At 37.1% G+C, this 21,717-nt stretch overlaps 1 protein-coding gene across 3 annotated transcripts in view; it reads left to right on the top strand.

Annotated features, from left to right (window-relative positions):
* Positions 1–21,717, top strand: part of DENND5A (DENN domain containing 5A) — a 155,299-nt gene that overhangs the window by 111,376 nt on the left and 22,206 nt on the right. For all 3 annotated transcript variants that reach the window (XM_077113953.1, XM_077113954.1, XM_077113955.1), the window contains exons 11-12: positions 1,342–1,473; positions 5,349–5,501. In XM_077113953.1, coding sequence (XP_076970068.1) covers positions 1,342–1,473; positions 5,349–5,501 — 285 coding nt within the window. The remainder of the gene's footprint in view (positions 1–1,341; positions 1,474–5,348; positions 5,502–21,717) is intronic.

The following is a 21,717-nucleotide window of genomic DNA, read 5'->3' as shown; positions in this document are numbered from 1 at the left end:
TTTTTTGAAGGAATAAATTAAAATTATAAGTACACTTTTGAATTTTTAACTGCTCAAAACAAGCTGATTTATAGGATACTGTTGTATTTAGATTTTTTGTGTGAGGATGGCATGGGTGTCAGGTGTTGGTGTTATTTTAAAAGTCTCCCCTGGGTCTTCTACCTCACCTCCATTTTGCTTCTTTAAGCATTGCTTATTGAGCACTCTTTTCTTGGTCAAATGGCTAAGCAGTCATTTGAAATAAAAATGTGTCATATGAAATATAAATATGACAGTGAGATGGCCTTGTCCCCAAGGGATATCAGTTTATGGGAGCAAGGCAGGTATACAAATTATTTTAGTAAAAGAGTATTTTGAAAGGGCCATAATAGGCAAGCCACAGTTTAATCACCGATTATAAAAAAGGATAGGTCATTTCTACCTGAGGTAATCAAACAAGACTGCTTGGCAGAGCCAGCCTATATTTAAACCTTGGAGGATGGTAGGTTTGTTAGAGAGAGAGAGAGAAAAAAGAATATTTCAGTTAGAGAAAATGACAGTATCAAAAGTTTGGTGGTGGCTGTGGGAAGGAATCTGTGGACAGAATGTTTTAGAGGGGGAGGTAGATAGCCAATGAGTTAGGAGGCATATATCAGAGGTCTGTGTGATTGTAATTAAAGCCTAACCTTGGGAATTAGTAAAAGGGCAGATTGAGGGGCAGAAGGTACAAAGGACAGAATTGCGCTACTGAATAAATATAGGGGAAGATAGAAGACTGAGGCAAAAATAATGGTTATGAACATAGGATTCGGAGATGGTGTCAGTGTACAGTTTACTGCATTGATGTAGATTCTGTATTTATCTATTTATATGAATAAATAATCACTGGCACATTGTAAAAAACTAAAAAATGCAATCATCTTTTGAGTGTGACATCTTATTTTCTAGGCTCTAATTTAGCAAGGTTGTTCTTTACATTGAAAAGGGTAGATATCTTTGACATTGGTGGAAAGGTTCAATATCACCCAGCTTGGTGGGGAAAATGACTTTCTCAGTGGGTTTGCACACTAAGCTGTACATGCTACAGCCATGTGGTTTTTTGCCCCTTTGTATAATTAGGTCAAAGGTAATTATAGTACAAATAGAATGCTTTATATCAGAGAAAATGGAATTTATTATATTATCTCATTTTTTCCCTTACAAGAGTTAGATTTTTGCTTTCCAACATTATTTGGGCCTATGGAAGAGGCAGGTAAGAAAGTATGGGGTGATAGTGCCCTCTATAGGTACTCCTCAGTTCCTGTTCCTGTGGTTTTTGTGCTTGAACACAAAAGGTCTTTGATTTTTCCTTGTTTGTTGTAGAAGTACATCCAAGAAGCCAGGAATATGGGCAGCACCATCCGCCAGCCAAAATTGTCCAATCTTTCCCCATCAGTGATTGCCCAAACCAACTGTAAGTTTGTGGAGGGCCTCTTGAAAGAATGCCGCAACAAGGTAAGCTGTGCTGGTTCCCTGGGCAGCCACGGTGAAACAAGGGCCTAATTCTGACTGCTTTTTTTTCTTTCTTTTTTATTTGTTTTACTTTTATCTTGTAACATACACGTAAATAATAATTTCCCTTTTTCTGCCACTTTCAAGTGTATTCAGTAGTATTAATTACATCTACAATGTTATGCTACTGTCACCAGTATCTATTAACTACAACTTTTTCATTACCTTAAATTGAAACTCTGTATGTATTAAGCAGTAACTTCCCATTCCACCAGCTCCACCCTTAGAAACCTGTAATCTACTTTCTGTATCTGAATTTTGTATATCCTAGTTATTTCATGTAAGTAAAACCATACAATATCTATCCTTTTGTGTTTGGCTTATTTTACCCAACATGATGTCTTTAAGGTTCATCTAAGTTGTTGAATGTATCAGAACTTCATTCCTTTTTACAGCTGAATAATATCCCACTGTATGGATAGGCTACATTTTGTTTATCCATGTTTTGGTTGGGGGACACTTGAGTTGCTTCCACCTTTTGGCTATAGTGAATAATGCTGCTATAAACATTGGTGTATAGATAATCTGTTCCAGTCCCTCCTTTCAGTTCTTTTGGGTATACCAGGGAGTAGGATTCCTGGGTCATATGGTATCTTTATTTTCAACTTTCTGAGGAACTGCCAAACTGATTTCCGTAGTAGCTGCACTATTTTGTAATACAATCAGCTATATATGAAGATTCCTGTTTCTCTGCATCCTTGCCAACACTTTTTTTTTTAAGTAATAGCCATCCTTGTGGGTTTGAAGTAGCATCTCATGGTGGTTTTAATTTGCATTTCTCTGATGACCAGTGATGTTAAACATCTTTTCATGTACTTATCAGCTATTGTATATTGTCTTTGGAGGAATATCTATTCAAGTCCTTTTATCCACTTTCTTTTAATTGGGTTCTCTGTCTTTTTGTTGTTGTGTTGAAGCAGTTCTTTATATATTTTGGATATTACACCCTTTTCAGACATATGGTTAGCAATTATTCTCCCCCATTGTGTAGGTCGCCTTTTCACTTTCTTGATAGTTTCTTTTAATGTACTAAAGTAGTTCTGACAAGTCCCCTTTATCTTTTTTCTTTTGTTGCTATTGCTTTTGCTATCATATCTAAAAAGTAACTACCAAATCCAGGGTCCTGAAGGTTCACCCGTATGATTTCTTCTAGGAATTTCATGGTTTTAGTTCTTATTTTTAGGTCCTTAATCCATTTAGGGTTAATTTTTTGTATAAGGTATGAGATAGGTGACCACTTGGTTTTTAAAATACTCTATCATAGTGAGATAGTATTAATGTTAAGATCCTATTAACTTGAAATTAGGTGTTTTTTGTTTTTGTTTTTAACATGGGCAGGCACAGGGAGTCGAACCCAGATCTCCAGCACGGCAGGCAAGAACTCTGCCTGCTGAGCCACCGTGGCCCAGGTGTATTTGTTTTATAAAAAATTTACCATGAAACAAGATTAAGCACACTTTGCTTGGTATAAAATTAGTATATATTCTTTAAAACTTAGAAATAGGTATAATTTTTAATTGGGTATATCTTATATTACTTACTTGAAATCATTGTGGTTGAATTTTCTTCAAAGATTAGTCTTACACTTATGAAAGTATTTTTGCCTCTTTAAGATGACAGTGGTGATCTCTTATGTCTAGAAATAATTTACGGCGTGACTGTTATGTGCCTGGTCAAAGTGCATTATTTAGCTTAAGCTGACTTTATTTATATGTTTTCTATAACATGTATTATATATTTTAAATTTATATTTACATGTTTTTCTCCATTTTACGAGGGAATCATCATTAAATTTTAATGTTATCATTGGGAATTTAAATTGGTTTTCCAGTAAAAATGCAGTTTTTCAATTAAGTCAATATACTTTACTATCTAAGGCCATTCAACTGATTTGGTCTTAACCACATCCTATTTATTCATTAATGTGAGAAAAAAAGATTTTCCTGCTTTTTCAGTTTTTGAGTGGTGCTCATTTATAGGATGAAATCAATATTTTCTCCTGCAGCAGACATTATTATTGTTAAATGCTAGTTTAATATATTAATACTGATATTCTGAATTCAAATATTTAGAAAAAAAGTAAGCTTCTGTCCAGTTATTTTGAGTCTTTGATATCCATGATTTTCCACACAATGTTGTTCTCTTTGCCATCAAGAACATTGGTGATCCTGCATTTCTCAAGAGAGTGCTCTTCTGTTGTCTCTGGGACATTTTTTCTAAGTTACTGACCACCTATTCTCAAATTTTTATATGCATGCCCAGGCAATGACAAATTTCATTTTGTGTGCTACCTGGCTAACAATGACTGTGAGATACATCTCAGTGTTAGAGATATTAACATGTGGAAAATGTCCGTCTTAGAATTGAAGAAATGCAATAATGAGTCTGGCACCACTGAGTATTGGCTATCATGTGGAACAGCAGCAATTGTCATATTTGGGGGATGTAAATTGATATGACCACTTTGAAAAACAACACAGCATTATCTAGTAATTCTTCTCCCAGGTATATTCCCTACAGAAAACTTTGCATTGTGTCCTAAGAGATATGTATAAGAAGTTCACAGCAGCATTCTTTGTAAATAACTCCAAACTGGAAACAGTCCAAAAGACCAATCGGTAGAATAAATAAATTGTGATATATTCATACAGTGGAATGCTGTATGGTAATGGAATTGGACAACAACTTTACCTATTAACATAGATAAATTTCACATCATAAAAATACAAAAAAGCAAGGAAATGATTATCTTTTTAAGTCAGGATTGTGATCAACTTCTGGAGTGATCTGGAGTGAGAAGGTAATTGAAGGAAGGTACATGGGGTTCTTCAAAAGTATAGATGGGTAGTATTTTATTTCTTAACCTAGGTGGTGGTTATAACAGTATAATTCTGTATGTATGTGTGAGTGTGAGAAATATTTCAAAATTAAAAGTTATATGGAAACACTGACGTATTAATCTTCCACAAAAAGAATGAAGAACTGCTACAGCATGTATGAGCCTTGAAAGAAGCCAGATGCAAAATAAATGGAAACATATGATTTCATTTATATGAAAGGTCCAGAATAAGCAAATTCATAGAGACAGAAAGCAGATAAGTGCTTTCCAGGGGCTGAGGAGAGGGAGGAATAGGGTGTGGCTACTAGCTTATAGGCTTTCCTGTTGGGGTGATGAAAATGTCTGTAACTAGGTGGTGGTGATGGTTGTACAACATTGTGATTGCTTTGTGATGTCACTGAACTGTGTACTTTAAAAATAGTTAAAACAGAAAAATTTGTTACATGCATTTTACCACAATAACAAAAAAATATTAACTGAGAAGTTTTTAACAAGGTTAAATGGAGAAAAATTTTGTCAAAGTGTTTAGAGAGTTGTTGCTTCTAAAAGGTAGGATTAGGGGTGGAGCATAGAATTTATAACATGATTAAAATGTATTTAAGAACTTGAACTCAAATCAGGCAGATTTGGGTTCAAAAGTAGGTCTGCTTCTTTACTTTGTGATTTTGGGCAAGTTATTTCAGCTCTCTAACCTCAACTTTCTTATCAGTAAGTTTGGAATACTTATTGGGCTGTTAGGAGGCTTAAGTGAGATAACATAAAACCTGGCACATAGTAAATATTTGATAAAAACTGTGACTTTTATATAGCAATTTTTGTGTGTGTGTTTGACTTAATAATAAGCATTCAAAATTTGAAAATTAATATCAAAAGTAAATTATTCTCATTTTAAAAATCTCCTTAACATATATTTCTAGGACTAAATGCTTGAAGATTTGTTTAGGTTATCTAATCCTACTGACTGATTCATTTCTTGTAGACCAAAAGGATGCTGGTGGAGAAGATGGGCCGAGAGGCTGTGGAGCTCGGGCATGGGGAGGTGAACATCACAGGGGTAGAAGAGAATACCCTGATTGCCAGCCTGTGTGATCTCCTAGAAAGAATCTGGAGTCATGGGCTACAAGTGAAACAGGTAATGAATGTCTGGCCTCTTCCTACAAGCAGACATCCTCCCTGTTTTCATTTACTAGCTTTTCCATACTGTTTGTCCAGGTGTCTGGCTTTGAAGAATGATGCATGGTACTTGTGGAAATAGCTAAACAAATGAAAACAAAATAAAACTTAATGAATCTGTGTGTTTGTTAGATTTTTAAAATAATGACATCTTCTGTTATGGAAGTAGAGTTGAAGGCCAGCCTGATGGATTATGTTTGGCAATTGGGCCTATCTGGAGCTAGAACAGAATGAGAGAACTTGGAACATGGGAAGAACCAAACATGCTCAAAGGCAGTTCATTAACTGTGTATTCCCACTGGGAAAAGGTCTGTGAATTAACATTTCTCTTGTATGCAGATGGGACATTCTGTGAGAATCTGGTGCTGTATACTGTGTGGCCAGCCTGACTCTGGCTGCCCATTTGCTGTATCCATAAATGGTTGATCTGACTTCTTTGAATCTTGCAGTCCTTTTCAGCCCTTTGAAAAAGAATAATCCATGTCTCCTGAACTAGAAAGACCTAAGTGTCTTGTCCTTGCCTTTGCCTTTCCTTCTTACCAGTATAATCTCTGTGAGCCAGGGTCTTCCTTCTTCTGGCTTAGAGGGCCTAGTTTTCCTCTAACCTTTTGGCTCTTCAAAATCATTTCATGAGAAGGCTCTCTAGTGATCAGCTGTGTTAATGTGTGGCATATGCTAATAGTATTAAGGGGCCCTACCTTCCTCTAACGGAGCACCAAGATCTTGCCTGCTGTTGTGGCTTGGGTCTACCAGTCTTCCTTTTTATAAAAGACTGGGAAAGTCCTTTGCCAACAGGTTGAGGATGACTGAGCCCATACTGCGTTGTGGAAACTGTACAAATACGTAACTTAAGCTTAATCATAGAATGACAGCAAATCATAAAGTCCTTATAGGGTGTCTTTACTGACATGCAGCTGAGGACATTGCCTCTGTTCTTTTTATTTTTTTAATGTGTGACTCCTCGGCCAAACTGCAGATTCCATAAAGTCAGGGCCGTGTCTTACTTATTCATTATTATACCCTGTATACGTACAGAGCCTATTTATTACATAGTGCTTGGTAACATGTCAGCATTCAGTTTTTGAGTGCCTACTATGTACCGGGCACTCTTCTAGATAGTGGGGATATAGTGATGAATAGGACAAAGTCCCTGCCTTTTCAGGAGCCTACATTGTAATAGTTTTGGTAAATAGATAGATAAATGGATTTCTAGAAATTGAATTACTGAGTCAAAGAGCATGAAGATTTTAAGCTCTTGGTTTGTCTTCTACGTATATTTGTTTTCTTTCATAATAATGGTGTATAGTAGTTGCACATCTCATTAATGTTGAATATATATATATTTTCAGATACTTGGTATATTAATCAATAAAAAATGGTATTCCTGATTTTAATTTTTGTTTTTGTTTTTGTTTTTTTACTTACCATTGAGTTTGTTGGATTTTAAGACTTACATCTTGTAGGAAACCCAAACACACCAAATTAATTTTGACAGCTTGCTGATCTATAGATAAGGATTTTCCACCATTCAAATGTTGTATTTCCTCCCCCCAAAAAAATCCATTTTTAGTGGATGGAAACAAAATAGGTCCTTAGTATCCTCAAGAGATATATCCCAAGACCTTAAATCTTAAAATCCATCCCAGAATATAAATTTTTCTTCAGGAAAGTATAACTTCAAAAGTTAAATGGTGGTACGTATGTGAAAGGGAGGAGCCAAGTGAGCAGCTTAGTAAGGAGTGGGATTTAATTCATTCTCCAGAACAGCTAGTAAATAGCCAGGAACAATACAGAACAACTGCTGGGGCCACATCAGTGACCAGACACACAGCATACCCCAGTGTGGACAAGCTGGACCAGCTGCAAGCCCACCCAGAACCGTGAGTCCCCCAAGCTGCAGCAGCCGGTACCCCTGCCACAGGCAGTTTCCCAGAGGGGAAAGGAAAAAGACTTTACTAGCAGCAGGTGCTGAGCACAACCAAGCTGCAATTGTGGAATTAACAAATTCTAATTACTAAAAATAGGCTCCAGCTCAGCTGAATCTCCAGTAAAAGCTGAGGTTGCTGTTTTTTGCCCTGGTGCAGAGGGGGCAGGGCTGAGGAAAAAGAAAAAAAAACCCAGAGGTTTATTGGATCAGACAGCACAAAATACTTGAAAGGGTCTGGGCCCTGAAGGAAAGGAGGGGGCATATAGGACATGGAAATGCACAAAGCAATATACCAACTTAAGCTCATGATTGGCAAACCCGAGGAATGGGTGTCTTGCTCTGAAAGGACTTTTTTTTGTCTTTTCTTTTTTTGTGGATGTGTTTCTAAGGCTTGACTGCTCTTTGGATACAGCTGTAGGGCTTCTCAGGCTCCAATTGCCCCAGGCATGGGCAGAATTAAGCTTGTTTTAGAGTTTATCTGGAGGCTGTGCCTTCCCCAGAAGAGGGGTGGTGCCCATCTCAGGGGAAATCCCTCCCTCAAGGAATTCAGACTCCAGGGTGTGGAAAACTGAAGCAATTAAAGCCAGCCTACAACCTCTGCTCTGTCTCAACCACAGTCCCAGCAAGGGAAGTCTGCTGAAGTTAAAGGTACCACATCACCTTATGCTGGTGGGACCTGCAGGCAAACAAGCACCACATACCAGGCAGGATAGGAAAAACACAGAGTCCAGAGGTTTCATAAGAAGTCTTTCTACCTGCTGGGTCTCACCCTCAGGAAAAACTGAGGCAGGTGACTCTTTCCTCCTGAGAGGAGGCCACTTTGGTCTGAGAGAATCTGAGTGGAGTCTATAATACCTAAGTAGACCCTAATGAGGTGGGGGTGGGGTGGGGGGCGGAAGGCACCCTACAGGCAGGGCAAGAAACAAGAAAACAAGAACTGAAAAATTCTGATCTGTTAATCAAAACCTGAGCTAAAGGTCTAGAATAAACTGAACTGAATGTCAAAGAACAGATAAACAACAAAGTCACCCAGCAAGAAAATCCTAGGTAAAAAAAGTGAAAACAATCTCTAGAATAAACTAATAAACTAAATAAACATTTAAAGGTGATTAAATGCCTAGATGGCAGCAAAAAATAACAACTCATACTAGAAAAATTGAAGCTATAGCCCAGTCAAAGGAACAAACCAACAATTCAAATGAGATACAGGAGTTGGAACAATTAATACAGAATGTTCGAACAGACATGAAACACCTCGTCAAAAATCAAATCAGTGAATTGAGGGAGGATATAAAGAAGGCAAGGAATGAACAGAAGAAATCGAAGGTCTAAAAAAACAAATCACAGAACTTATAGGAATGAAAGGCACAGTAGAAGAGATGAAGAAGACAATGGAAACCTACAATGTTAAATTTCAAGAGGCAGAAGATAGGATTAGTGAACTGGAGGATGGGACAGCTGAAATCTGATAAGCAAAAGAAAATATAGGGAAAATAATGGAAAAATATGAGCAGGGATTTAGGGAATTGAATGACAATATGAAGCACAGGAATATACATGTTGTGGGTGTCCCAGAAGGAGAAGAGAAGGGGAAAGGAGGAGAAAAACTAATGGAGGAAATTTATCACTGAAAATTTCCCAACTCTTATGAAAGACTTAAAATTACAGATCCAAGAAGTGCAGCATATCCCAAAAGAACAGATCCAAATAGATGTACTCCAAGACACTTACTAATCAGAATATCATATGTCAGAGAGAGAAAGAGAAAGCAGCAATAGAAAAACAATCCATCACATACAAGGGAAGCCCAATAAGACTATGCATAGATTTCTCAGCAGAAACCATGGAGGCGAGAAGACAGTAGGATGATATATATAAGATACTAAAAGGAAAAACTGCCAGCCAAGAATTCTGAATCCAGCAAAATTGTCCTTCAAAAATGAGGGGGAAATTAAAATATTTTCAGGCAAAAAAAATCAGAGAATTTGTCACGAAGAGACTAGCTCTGCAAGAACTAAAGGAAGGACTAGAACACAGATAGGAAAAGACAGGAGAGAAAGGTGTGAAGAGGGTAGAAATGAAGACTATCAGTAAAGGTAAAAAGAAGAAAAATTAGAAATGACATATAAAATCCCAAAGGCAAAATGGTAGGAGAAAGTACTGCCCTTACAGTAGTAACACTAAATATTAATGGGTTAAGCTCCCCAATCAAAAGACATAGACTAGCAGAATGCATTAAAAAACAGGACCCATCTATATGCTGTTTACAGGAAATGCATCTTAGATCCAAGGATAAACATAGGTTGAAAGTGAAAAGTTGGAAAAAAATATTTCATGCAAACAACAATCAGAAAAGAGCAGGAGTAGCTATACTAATATCCAACAAATTAGACTTCATATGTAGAATAATCAAAAGAGACAAAGAAGGACACTATGTATTTGTAAAAGGAACAATTCAACAGAAAACCATAATAATCATAAATATTTGTGTACCTAGTCAGAGTGCTCCAAAATACTTGAGGCAAACACTGAAAAGAGAAATAGACACATCTACCATAATAGTTGGAGACTTCAACACTCTCATCAATGGACAGAACATCTAGACAGAGGATCAATAAAGAAACAGAATTTGAATAATACAGTAAATGAGCTAGACTTAACAGACATTTATAGAACATTGCACTCACAACAGCAGGATACAACTTTTTCTCAAGTGCTCATGGATCGCTCTCAAGGATAGACTATATGCTGGGCTACAAAGCAAGTCCCAATAAATTTTAAAAGATTGAAATCATACAAAACACTTTCTCAGATCATAAAGGAATGAAGTTGGAAATCAATAGTAGAGTGCCAGAAAATTCACAAATATGTGGAGGCTCAACAACACACACTTAAACAACCAGTGGGTCAAGGAAGAAATTACAAGAGAAATCAGTAAATATTTCCTGGCAAATGAAAATGAAAACACAACATATCAAAATTTATGGGATGCAGCAAAGGCAGTGCTAAGAGGGAAATTTATTGCCCTAAATGCTTATATCAAAAAAGAAGAAAGAAAAAATCGAGAAATTAACTGTCCACTTGGAAGAACTGGAGCAAAATCAGCAAACTAATCCCAAAGCAAGCAAAAGGAAAGAAATAATGAAGATTAGAGCAGAAATAAATGAAATTGAGAGCATGAAAACAACTGAGAAAATCAACAAAACCAGAAGTTGGTTCTATGAGAAAATCAATAAGGTTGATGAACCCTTAGTGAAGGTGACAAGAAGAAGAGAGGGGATCCAAATAAAATCAGATATGGAAGAGGAGACATAACCACTGACCCTGCAGAAATAAAGGAAGTAATGACAGGATACTATGAACAATTTTATGCTAGTAAACTCTAAAATATAGATGAAATGGACAACTTCCTAGAAAGGCATGAACAACCAACTTTGGTGCGAGAAGAAATGGACAACCTCAACAAACTAATCACAAGTAAAGAAATTGAATCAGTCAGTAAGAAGCGCCCCAAAATGAAAAGTCCAGGACCAGATGGCTTCACATGTGAATTCTACCAAACATTCCAGAAAGAATCAGTACCAACCCTGTTCAAACTCTTCAAAAAAACTGAAGAGGAAGGAAAGCTACCTAACTCATTCTATAAAGTCAACATCACCCTCATACCAAAGCCAGACAAAGATATTACAAAAAAAGAAAACTACAGGCCAAGGTGGCAGCTTAGCAATGTGCGTGTTTTAGTTTGTCCTCCGAAACAACTACTAAATAACCAGAAACAGTACAGAACAGCTCCCGGAGCTATGATAGTGACCAGACACACAGCGTACCCCAGTCTGGACGAGCTGGACCAACTGCGAGTTTCCGGAACCGTGAGTTCCCCAAGCTGCGGCGCGCAGCACCCCTCCCCCACAGGCGGCTTCCCAGAGGGAAAGGAAAGAGACTCTAACAGTAGCAGAGACTGAGTCCAACCAAACACCAATTGTGGCATTAATAAACAAATTCTGACTACTAAAAATAGGCCCCCAGCTCAGGCGACACTGGTCAAGGCGGAGGTCGCTTATTGGGCTAACCAAAAAAGAGGAAAGGGGACAAAACGGAAGTTTTTGTGGCTGTTTCTACGGATGCTTGGCTGCCTCTGGATTCAGCAGTGGGACTACTCAGGATGCAGCTGCCCAGAAATAGGCAGAAACAGACTGCTTTCAGGGCTGTCTCCCACCTGTTCCCCAGGGGAGGGGTGAAGCCCAACTTAGGTGGAATCCCTCTCTCAAGGAATTCAGACCCCAGGGCTTGGCAATTTGAAGCCATTAAAGCCAGCCTACAACCTCTCCTCTGTCTCCACCACGCCCCCAGCAGGGAGAGCCTTCCAAAGTTAAAGGAGCCACATCTTTTGCTGGTGGGACCCACAGGCAGACAAGTGCCACATACTGGGCAGGATAAGAAAAACAGAGCCCAGAGACTTCACAGGAAAGCCTTTCAACCTGCTGGGTCTCACCCTCAGGGAAAACTGACGCGGGTGACTCCTTCCCCCTGATAGGAGGCCAGTTTAGTCCAGGAAAACCCGGCTGGAGTCTGTAATACCTATGTAGACCCTCCTAAGGGTGGGGAGGGAAAAGGCACCTTACAAGCAGGACAAGAAACAAGAAAACAAGAACTGAAAATTTGCCCTCTGTTAAACAAAACTTAAGCTAGAGGCCCAGAAAAGACTGAACTGAAGGTCAAAGAACAGATAGACAACAAACTCATCTAGCAAGAAAACCCTAGGTAAGATAAGTGAAAGCAATCTCCAGAATAAACTAATTAAGGTAATTAAATGTCTAGATGCCAGCAAAAAATAACAAATCACACCAGGAAAATTGAAGATATGGCCCAGTCAAAGGAACAAACCAATAGTTCAAATGAGATACAGGAGCTGAAACAATTAATTCAGAATATACTAACAGAAATGGAAAACCTTATCAAAAACCAAATCAATGAATTGAGGGAGGACATGAAGAAGGCAAGGAATGAACAAAAAGAAGAAATGGAAATTCTGAAAAAACAAATCACAGAACTTATGGGAATGAAAGATACAGTAGAAGAGATGAAAAAAACAATGGAAACCAACAATGGTAGATTTCAAGAGACAGAGGTTAGGATTAGTGAACTGGAGGATGGAACATCTGAAATCCAAAAAGAAACAGAAACTATAGGGAAAAGAATGGAAAAATATGAGCAGGGACTCAGGGAATTGAATGATAATATGAAGCACACAAATATACATGTTGTGGGTATCCCGGAAGGAGAAGAGAAGGGAAAAGGAGGATAAAAACTAATGGAAGAAACTATCACTGAAAATTTCCCAATTCTTATGAAAAACCTGAAATTACAGATCCAAGAAGTGCAGCGCACCCCAAAGAGAATAGATCCAAATAGACGTTCTCGAAGACACTTACTAGTCAGAATGTCAGAGGTCAAAGATAAAGAGAGGATCTTGAAAGCAGCAAGAGAAAAGCAATCCATCAGTTTCCATTGGGTTTAAGGGAAACCCAATAAGACTATGTGTAGATTTCTCAGCAGAAACCATGGAGGCGAGAAGACAGTGGGATGATATATTTAAATTAGTAAAAGAGAAAAACTGCCAACCAAGACTCCTATATCCAGCAAAATTGTCCTTCAAAAATGAGGGAGAAATTAAAACATTTTCAGACAAAAAGTCACTGAGAGAATTTGTGACCAAGAGACCAACTCTGCAAGAAATACTAAAGGGAGCACTAGAGACAGATATGAAAAGACAGAAGAGAGAGGTGTGGAGAAGAGTGTAGGAAGAAGGAAAATTAGATATGACATAAAATACAAAAGGCAAAATGGTATAGGAAAGTACTACCCAAACAGTAATAACACTAAATGTTAATAGATTGAACTCCCCAATCAAAAAACATAGACTGGCAGAATGGATTAAAAAACAGGATCCTTCTATATGCTGTCTACAGGAAACACATCTTAGACCCAAAGATAAACATAGGTTGAAAGTGAAAGGTTGGGAAAAGATATTTCATGCAAATAACAACCAGAAAAGAGCAGGAGTAGCTATACTAATATCCAACAAATTAGACTTCAAATGTAAAACAGTTAAAAGAGACAAAGAAGGATACTATGTACTAATAAAAGGAACAATTAAACAAGAAGACATAACAATCAAATATTTATGCACCGAACCAGAATGTCCCAAAATACGTGAGGCAAACACTGCAAACACTGAAAAGGGAAATAGACACATCTACCATAAGAGTTGGAGACTTCAATTCCCCACTCTCATCAATGAACAGAACATCTAGACAGAGGATCAATAAAGAAACAGAGAAGTTGAATATTACAATAAATGAGCTAGACTTAACAGATATTTACAGAACATTACACCCCACAACAACAGGATATACCTTTTTCTCAAGTGCTCATGGATCATTCTCAAAGATAGACCATATTCTGGGTCACCCAGCAAGTCTCAACAAATTTAAAAAGATTGAAATCATACACAACACTTTCTCAGATCATAAAGGAATGAAGTTGAAAATCAATAATAGGCAAAGCGCCAGAAAATTCACAAATACATGGAGGCTCAACAACACACTCTTAACCAGTGGGTCAAGAAAGAAATTACAAGAGAAATCAGTAAATATTTCCTGGCAAATGACAATGAAAGCGCAACATATCAAAACTTATGGGATGCAGCAAAGGCAGTGCTAAGAGGGAAATTTATTGCCCTAAATGCCTATATCAAAGAAGAAGAGAGGGCAAAAATTCGGGAATTAACTGTCCACTTGGAAGAACTGGAGAAAGAACAGCAAACTAACCCCAAAGCAAGCAAAAGGAAAGAAATAACAAAGATTAGAGCAGAAATAAATGAAATTGAGAACATGAAAACAATTGAGAAAATCAATAAGACCAGAAGCTGGTTCTATGAGAAAATCAATAAGATTGATGGGCCCTTAGCAAAATTGACAAAAAGAAGAAGAGAGAGGACGCAAATAAATAAGATTAGAAATGGAAGAGGAGACATAATCACTGACCTCACAGAAATAAAGGAGGTAATAACAGGACACTATGAACAACTTTATGCTAATAAATACAACAATGTCGATGAAATGGACAACTTCCTAGAAAGGCATGAACAACCAACTTTGACTCAAGAAGAAATAGATGACCTCAACAAACCAATCACAAGCAAAGAAATTGAATCAGTCATTAAAAAGCTTCCCAAAAAGAAAAGTCCAGGACCAGATGGCTTCACATGTGAATTCTACCAAACATTCCAGAAAGAATTAGTACCAACCCTGCTCAAATTCTTCAAAAAAAATTTAAGTGGAGGGAAAGCTACCTAATTCATTCTATGAAGCCAACATCACCCTCATACCAAAACCAGGCAAAGATATTACAAAAAAAAGAAAACCACAGACCAATATCTCTAATGAATATAGATGCAAAAACCCTCAACAAAATTCTAGCAAATCGAATCCAGCAGCACATTGAAGAAATTATACACCATGACCAACTAGGATTCATCCCAGGTATGCAAGGATGGTTCAACATAAGAAAATCAATTAATGTAATATACCATATCAACAAGTCAAAGCAGAAAAATCACATGATCATCTCAATTGATGCAGAGAAGGCATTTGACAAAATCCAACATCCTTTCCTGTTGAAAACACTTCAAAGGATAGGAATACAAGGGAACTTCCTTAAAATGATAAAGGGAATATATGAAAAACCCACAGCTAATATCATCCTCAATGGGGAAAAACTGAAAATTTTCCTCCTAAGATCAAGAACAAGACAAGGATGTCCACTATCACCACTGTTATTCAACATCGTGTTGGAAGTTCTAGCCAGAGCAATTAGACAAGGAAAAGAAATACAAGGCATCAAAATTGGAAAGGAAGAAGTAAAATTACCACTGTTTGCAGATGATATGATACTATACGTCGAAAACCCTGAAAAATCCACAGCATAACTACTAGAGCTAATAAACGAGTACAGCAAAGTGGCAGGTTACAAGATCAACATTCAAAAATCTGTAGTGTTTCTATACACTAGTAATGAACAATCTGAGGGGGAAATCAAGAGACGAATTCCATTTACAATTGCAACTAAAAGAATAAAATACTTAGGAATAAATTTAACTAAAGAGACAAAAGACCTATACAAATAAAACTACAAGAAACTGTTAAAAGAAATCACAGAAGACCTAAATAGATGGAAGGGCATACCGTGTTCATGGATTGGAAGACTAAATATAGTTAAGATGTCAATCCTACCTAAATTGATTTACAGATTCAATGCAATACCAATCAAAATCCCAACAACTTACTTTTCAGAAATAGAAAAACCAATAAGCAAATTTATCTGGAAGGGCAGGGAGCCCCGAATAGCTATAAGTATCTTGAGGAAAAAAAACGAAGCTGGAGGTCTCACGCTGCCTGACTTTAAGGCATATTATGAAGCTACAGTGGTCAAAACAGCATGGTACTGGCATAAAGATAGATATATTGACCAATGGAATCGAATAGAGTGCTCAGATATAGACCCTCTCATCTATGGACAGTTGATCTTTCATAAGGCAGTCAAGCCAACTCATTTTGGACAGAACAGTCTCTTCAATAAATGGTACCTAGAGAACTGAATATCCATATGCAAAAGAATGAAAGAGGACCCGTATCTCACACCCTATACAAAAGTTAACTCAAAATGGATCAAAGATCTAAGCATTAGGTCTAAGACCATAAAACAGAGGAAAATGTAGGGAGATATCTTATAAATCTTATAATTGGAAGTGGTTTTATGGACCTTACACCTAAAGCAAGAGCACTGAAGAAAGAAAGAAAGAAATGGGAGCTCCTCAAAATTAAACACTTTTGTGCATCAAAGAACTTCATCAAGAAAGTAAAAAGATAGCCTACACAATGGGAGACAATATTTGGAAATGACATATCAGATAAAGGTCTAGTATCCAGAATTTATAAAGAGATTGTTCAACTCAACAACAAAAAGACAGCCAATCCAATTACAAAATGGGAAAAAGACTTGAACAGACACTTCTCAGAAGAGGAAGTACAAATGGCCAAAAGGCACATGAAGAGATGCTCAACGTCCCTGGCTATTAGAGAAATGCAAATCAAAACCACAATGAGATATCATCTCACATCCACCAGAATGGCCATTATCAACAAAACAGAAAATGACAAGTGCTGGAGAGAATGTGGAGAAAGAGGCACACTTATTCATTGTTGGTGGGAATGTCAAATGGTGCAACCACTGTGAAAGGCAGTTTGGCAGTTCCTCAAAAAGCTGAATATAGAATTGCCATATGACCCAGCAATACCATTGCTAGGTATCTACTCAGAGGACTTAAGGACAAAGACACAAACGGACACTTGCACACCAATATTTATAGCAGCTTTATTTACAATTGCAAAGAGATGGAAACAGCCAAAATGTCCATCAACAGATGAGTGGCTAAACAAACTGTGATATATACATATGATGGAATATTATGCAGCTTTAAGACAGAATAAACTTTTGAAGTATGTAACAACATGGATGGACCTTGAGAACATTATGCTGAGTGAGACTAGCCAAAAACTAAAGGACAAATACTGTATGGTCTCACTGATATGAACTGACATTAGTGAATAAACTTGGAATATGTCGTTGGTAACAGAGACCATCAGTAGATAGAAATAGGGTAAGATATTGGGTAATCGGAGGTGAAGGGATACAGACTGTGCAACAGGACTGGATACAAAAACTCAGAAACGAACAACACAGTACTACCTAACTGTAATGTAATTATGTTAAAACACTGAATGAAGCTGCATGTGAGAATGACAGAGGGAGGAGGGCTGGGGACATAAATGAAATCAGAAAGAAAGATGCTAAAGATCGAGATGGTATAATTTAGGAATGCCTAGAGTGTATAATAATAGTGAAATGTACAGTGTACAAATTTTAAAAATGTTTTTGCATGGGGAAGAACAAAGGAATGTCATTATTGCAGGGTGCTGAAAATAGATGATAATTGATACTTTAAAATGTCACCTTATATGTGAGACTAAAGCAAAAAATGGATGTTACAAAATCTATATTTTGACTAGAGCATTTCCTAATATAACTCATGTAGATAGGTTGATTGAATGTCATAAGTACTTGGAATCTCAGGTAGGACATGAGATTTTGTTGGTTTGTCCAGAGTGATGCCCCAATGAATCCCAGAGTGATTTGATCAGTGACTGGAAAAGTATTTGCAGGCTCCCTTCGGGGAATGGTGAGAGCGGGGAGAAATGAAAGTTCGCCAAGTTGAATTCTTGATATTCTCACAAGCAGTGTGGACAACCAAAGCTATAGGCTGAACCCCCAGTCTTGGGGTTTGTTCATATGAAACTTAACCCCACAAAGGATAGGTCAAGTCTACTTAAAATTTAGGCCTAAGAGTCACCCCCAAGAGAGCCTCTTTTATTGCTCAGATGTGGCCTCTCTCTCCAGCCAACATGACGAGCAGTCTCACCACCCTCCCCCTCTCTGCGTGGGACATGACTCCCAGGGGTGTGGACCTTCCTGGCAACATGAAACAGAAATCCTGGAATGAGCTGAGACTTAGCATCAAGGGACTGAGAAAAATCCTAGAATGAGCTGAGAATTAACATCAAGGGATTGAGAGAACCTTCTCGACCAAAGGGGGAAGAGTGAAATGAGACTAAGTGTCAATGGCTGAGAGATTCCAAACAGAGTCGAGAGGTTATCCTGGAGGTTATTCTTATGCAGTAAGTAGATATCACCTTGTTGTTCAAGATGTAGTGGAGAGGCTGGAGGGAATGCCTGAAAATGTAGAGCTGTGTTCCAGTAGCCATGTTTCTTGATGATGATTGAACAGTGCTATAGCTTTCACAATGAGACTCTGTGAGTGTGAAAACCTTGTGTCTGATACTCCTTTTAGCTACTATATCAACAGAAGAGTAGAACATATGGAATAAAAATAAATAATAGGGGGAATAAATGTTAAAATAAATTTAGTTTGAAATGCTAGTGGTAAATGAAAGCGAGGGGTAAGGAGTATGGTATGTACAATTTTTTTTTTCTCTATTATCGTTTTCTTTTTCTGTTGTCTTTTTATTTCTTTTTCTAAATTGATGCAAATGTTCTAAGAAATGATGAATATGCAACTATGTGATGATAGTAAGAATTACTGATTGTATATGTAGAATGGAATGGTATCTTAATGTTTTGTTTGTTAATTTTTTTAATTAATAAAAAAAAGTTAAACAAAAAAAAAAGAAAACTACAGACCAATCTCTCTAATGAATATAGATGCAAAAATCCTCAACAAAATTCTTGCAAATTGAATCCAGCTGCACATTTAAAGAATTATACACCATGACCAACTAGGATTCATCCCAGGTATGCAAGGATGGTTCAACATAAGATAGTCAATTAACGTAATACACCATATCAACAAATCAGAGCAAAAAATCCACAAGATCATCTTTCGATTGATGCAGAAAAGGCATTTGACAAAGTTCAACATCCTTTCCTGTTGAAAACACTTCAAAGAATAGGAGCAGAAGGGAACTTCCTCAGCATGATAAAGAGAATATATGAAAAATGCACAGCTAACATCATCTTCAATGGGGAAAAACTGAAAACTTTCCCCCTAAGATCAGGAACAAGACAAGTCTTGGAAGTTCTAGCCAGAGCAACTAGACAAGAAAAAAGAAATACAAGGCATCAAATTGGAAAGAAGGAGTAAACTTTCACTGTTTGCAGATGTCATGATACTATATGTCGAAAACCCCAGAAAAATCCACAGCAAAACTACTAGAGCTAATAAATGAGTACAGCAAAGTGGCATAGTATTTCCATACACTAGTAATGAATGATCTGAGGGGAAAATCAAGAAAAAATTCCGTTTACATTGCAACCAAAAGAATAAAATATTTAGGAATAAGTTGAACTAAAGAGACAAACGACTTCTACAAAGAAAGCTATAAGAAATTGTTAAAAGAGATCACAGAAGACCTAAATAAATGGCACAGCATACCATGTTCATGGATTGGAAGACTAAATATAGTTAAGATGTCAGTTCTACCTAAATTGAAATACAGATTCAATGCAATACCAATTAAAATCCCAAAAACTTACTTTTCAGAAATAAAAAAACCAATAACCAAATTTATCTGGAAGGGCAAAGTGTCTGAACAGCTAAAACTATTCTGAGAAAGAAAAATGAACTTGGAGGTCTCACGCTACCTGACTTTAAGGCATATTACGAAGCTACAGTGGTCAAAACAGTATGGTACTGGCATAAAGATAGATATACTGACCAATGGAATCGAATGGAGTGTTCAGATATAGACCCTCTCATCTATGGACAATTGATCTTTGATAAGGCAATCAAGCCAGCTCACCTGGGACAGAACAGTCTCTTCAATAAATGGTGTCTATAGAACTGGATATCCACATGCAAAAGAATGAAAGGGGATCCGTATCTCACACTCTATACAAAAATTAACTCAAAATGAATCAAAGACCTAAACATTACATTGAAGACCATAAAAATTTTTAGGAGAAAATGTAGGGAAAATGCATCAAAGGACTTCGTCAAGAAGTTTTACTTTCATCAAGAAAGTAAAAAGACAGCCTACACAGTGGGACACAATATTTGAAAACTATATATCAGATAAAGATCTAGTATCTAGAATATATAAAGAGATTGTTCGACTCAACAACAAAAAGACAGACAACCGAATTACAAAATGGACAAAAGACACGAACAGACACTTCTCAGAAGAGAAAATACAAATGGCCACAAGGCACATGAAAAGATACTCAACTTCCCTGGCTATTAGGGAAATACAAATCAAAACCCCAATGAGAGATCATCTCACGCCCACCAGAATGGCCATAATCGATAAAACAGAAAATGACAAGTGCTGGAGAGGATGTGGAGAAAGAGGCACACTTATCCACTGTTGGTGGGAATGCAAATGGTACAAACGCTGTGGAAGACAGTTTGGCGGTTCCTCAGGAAGCTAAGTATGTAGAAGTGCCATATGACCTGGCAATATCATTTCTAGGTATCTACTCAGGACTTGAGGGCAAGGACACAAACAAGACATTTGCACACCAGTGTTTATAGCAGCATTATTTACTATTACCAAGAGATGAAAACAGCCTAAATGTCCATCAACAGACAAGTGGCTAAACAAGCTGTGGTATATATATATATTATATATATATATATATGATGGAATAATATGCAGCTGTACGACAGAATAAAGTTATGAAGTATGTAACAACATGGATGGACCTTAAGGACTTATGTTGAGTGAGATTAGCTAGAAACAAAAGGACAAATACTGTATGGTCACTGCCATGAACTGACATTAATGAATGAAGTTGGAAAACTTCAGATGGTAACAGAGACCATCAGGAGATAGAAATAGGGTAGATATTGTGTAATTGGAGCTGAAGGGATACAGATTGTACAACAGGACTGATTGTAAAAATTCAGAATTGGTTGGCACAATACTACCTAACTGTAATACAATAATGTTAGTATACTGAATGAAGCTGCATGTTGTGTAATTGGAGCTGAAGGGATACAGATTGTACAACAGGACTGATTGTAAAAATTCAGAATTGGTTGGCACAATACTACCTAACTGTAATACAATAATGTTAGTATACTGAATGAAGCTGCATGTGAGAATGATAGAGGGAGGAGGCCTGGGAGCACAAATGAAATCAGAAGTAAAGATAGATGATAAAGACTGAGATGATAAAGTCTAGAAATGCCTAGAGTGTACAATAATAGTGACTAAATGGACAAATTAAATGTTTTTGCATGAGGAAGAACAAAGGAATATCAGTATTGCAGGGTATTGAAAATAGATGGCAATTCGTATTTTAAAACTTTAACGTATGTGTAAGACTAAAGCAAAAAATGTTTATTTGATACAAAATTTATAATTTGACTAGTGCATTTCCTAATATAACTTATGTGGACAGTTTAATTGAACACCATAAGTACATGGAACCTTGAATAGGGCATGAAAGTTTGTAGGTTTGTCCAGACTGATGCCCTGATAAAACCCATAGTGATTGAACAGTGAATAAAAAAGTATTTGTAAAGTCCCTTTGGGGGAATGACGAGAAAAAAAGAAGGTTCAGCTTCTCTGTGTGGAGAATTCCTGATATTCTCACAAGCAGTGGGGAC

Source organism: Tamandua tetradactyla, chromosome 8, assembly GCF_023851605.1.
Source record: "Tamandua tetradactyla isolate mTamTet1 chromosome 8, mTamTet1.pri, whole genome shotgun sequence".
In the NCBI taxonomy this organism is placed as follows: Eukaryota; Metazoa; Chordata; class Mammalia; order Pilosa; family Myrmecophagidae; genus Tamandua; species Tamandua tetradactyla.
This window is presented reverse-complemented; position numbering and strand designations above follow the sequence as displayed.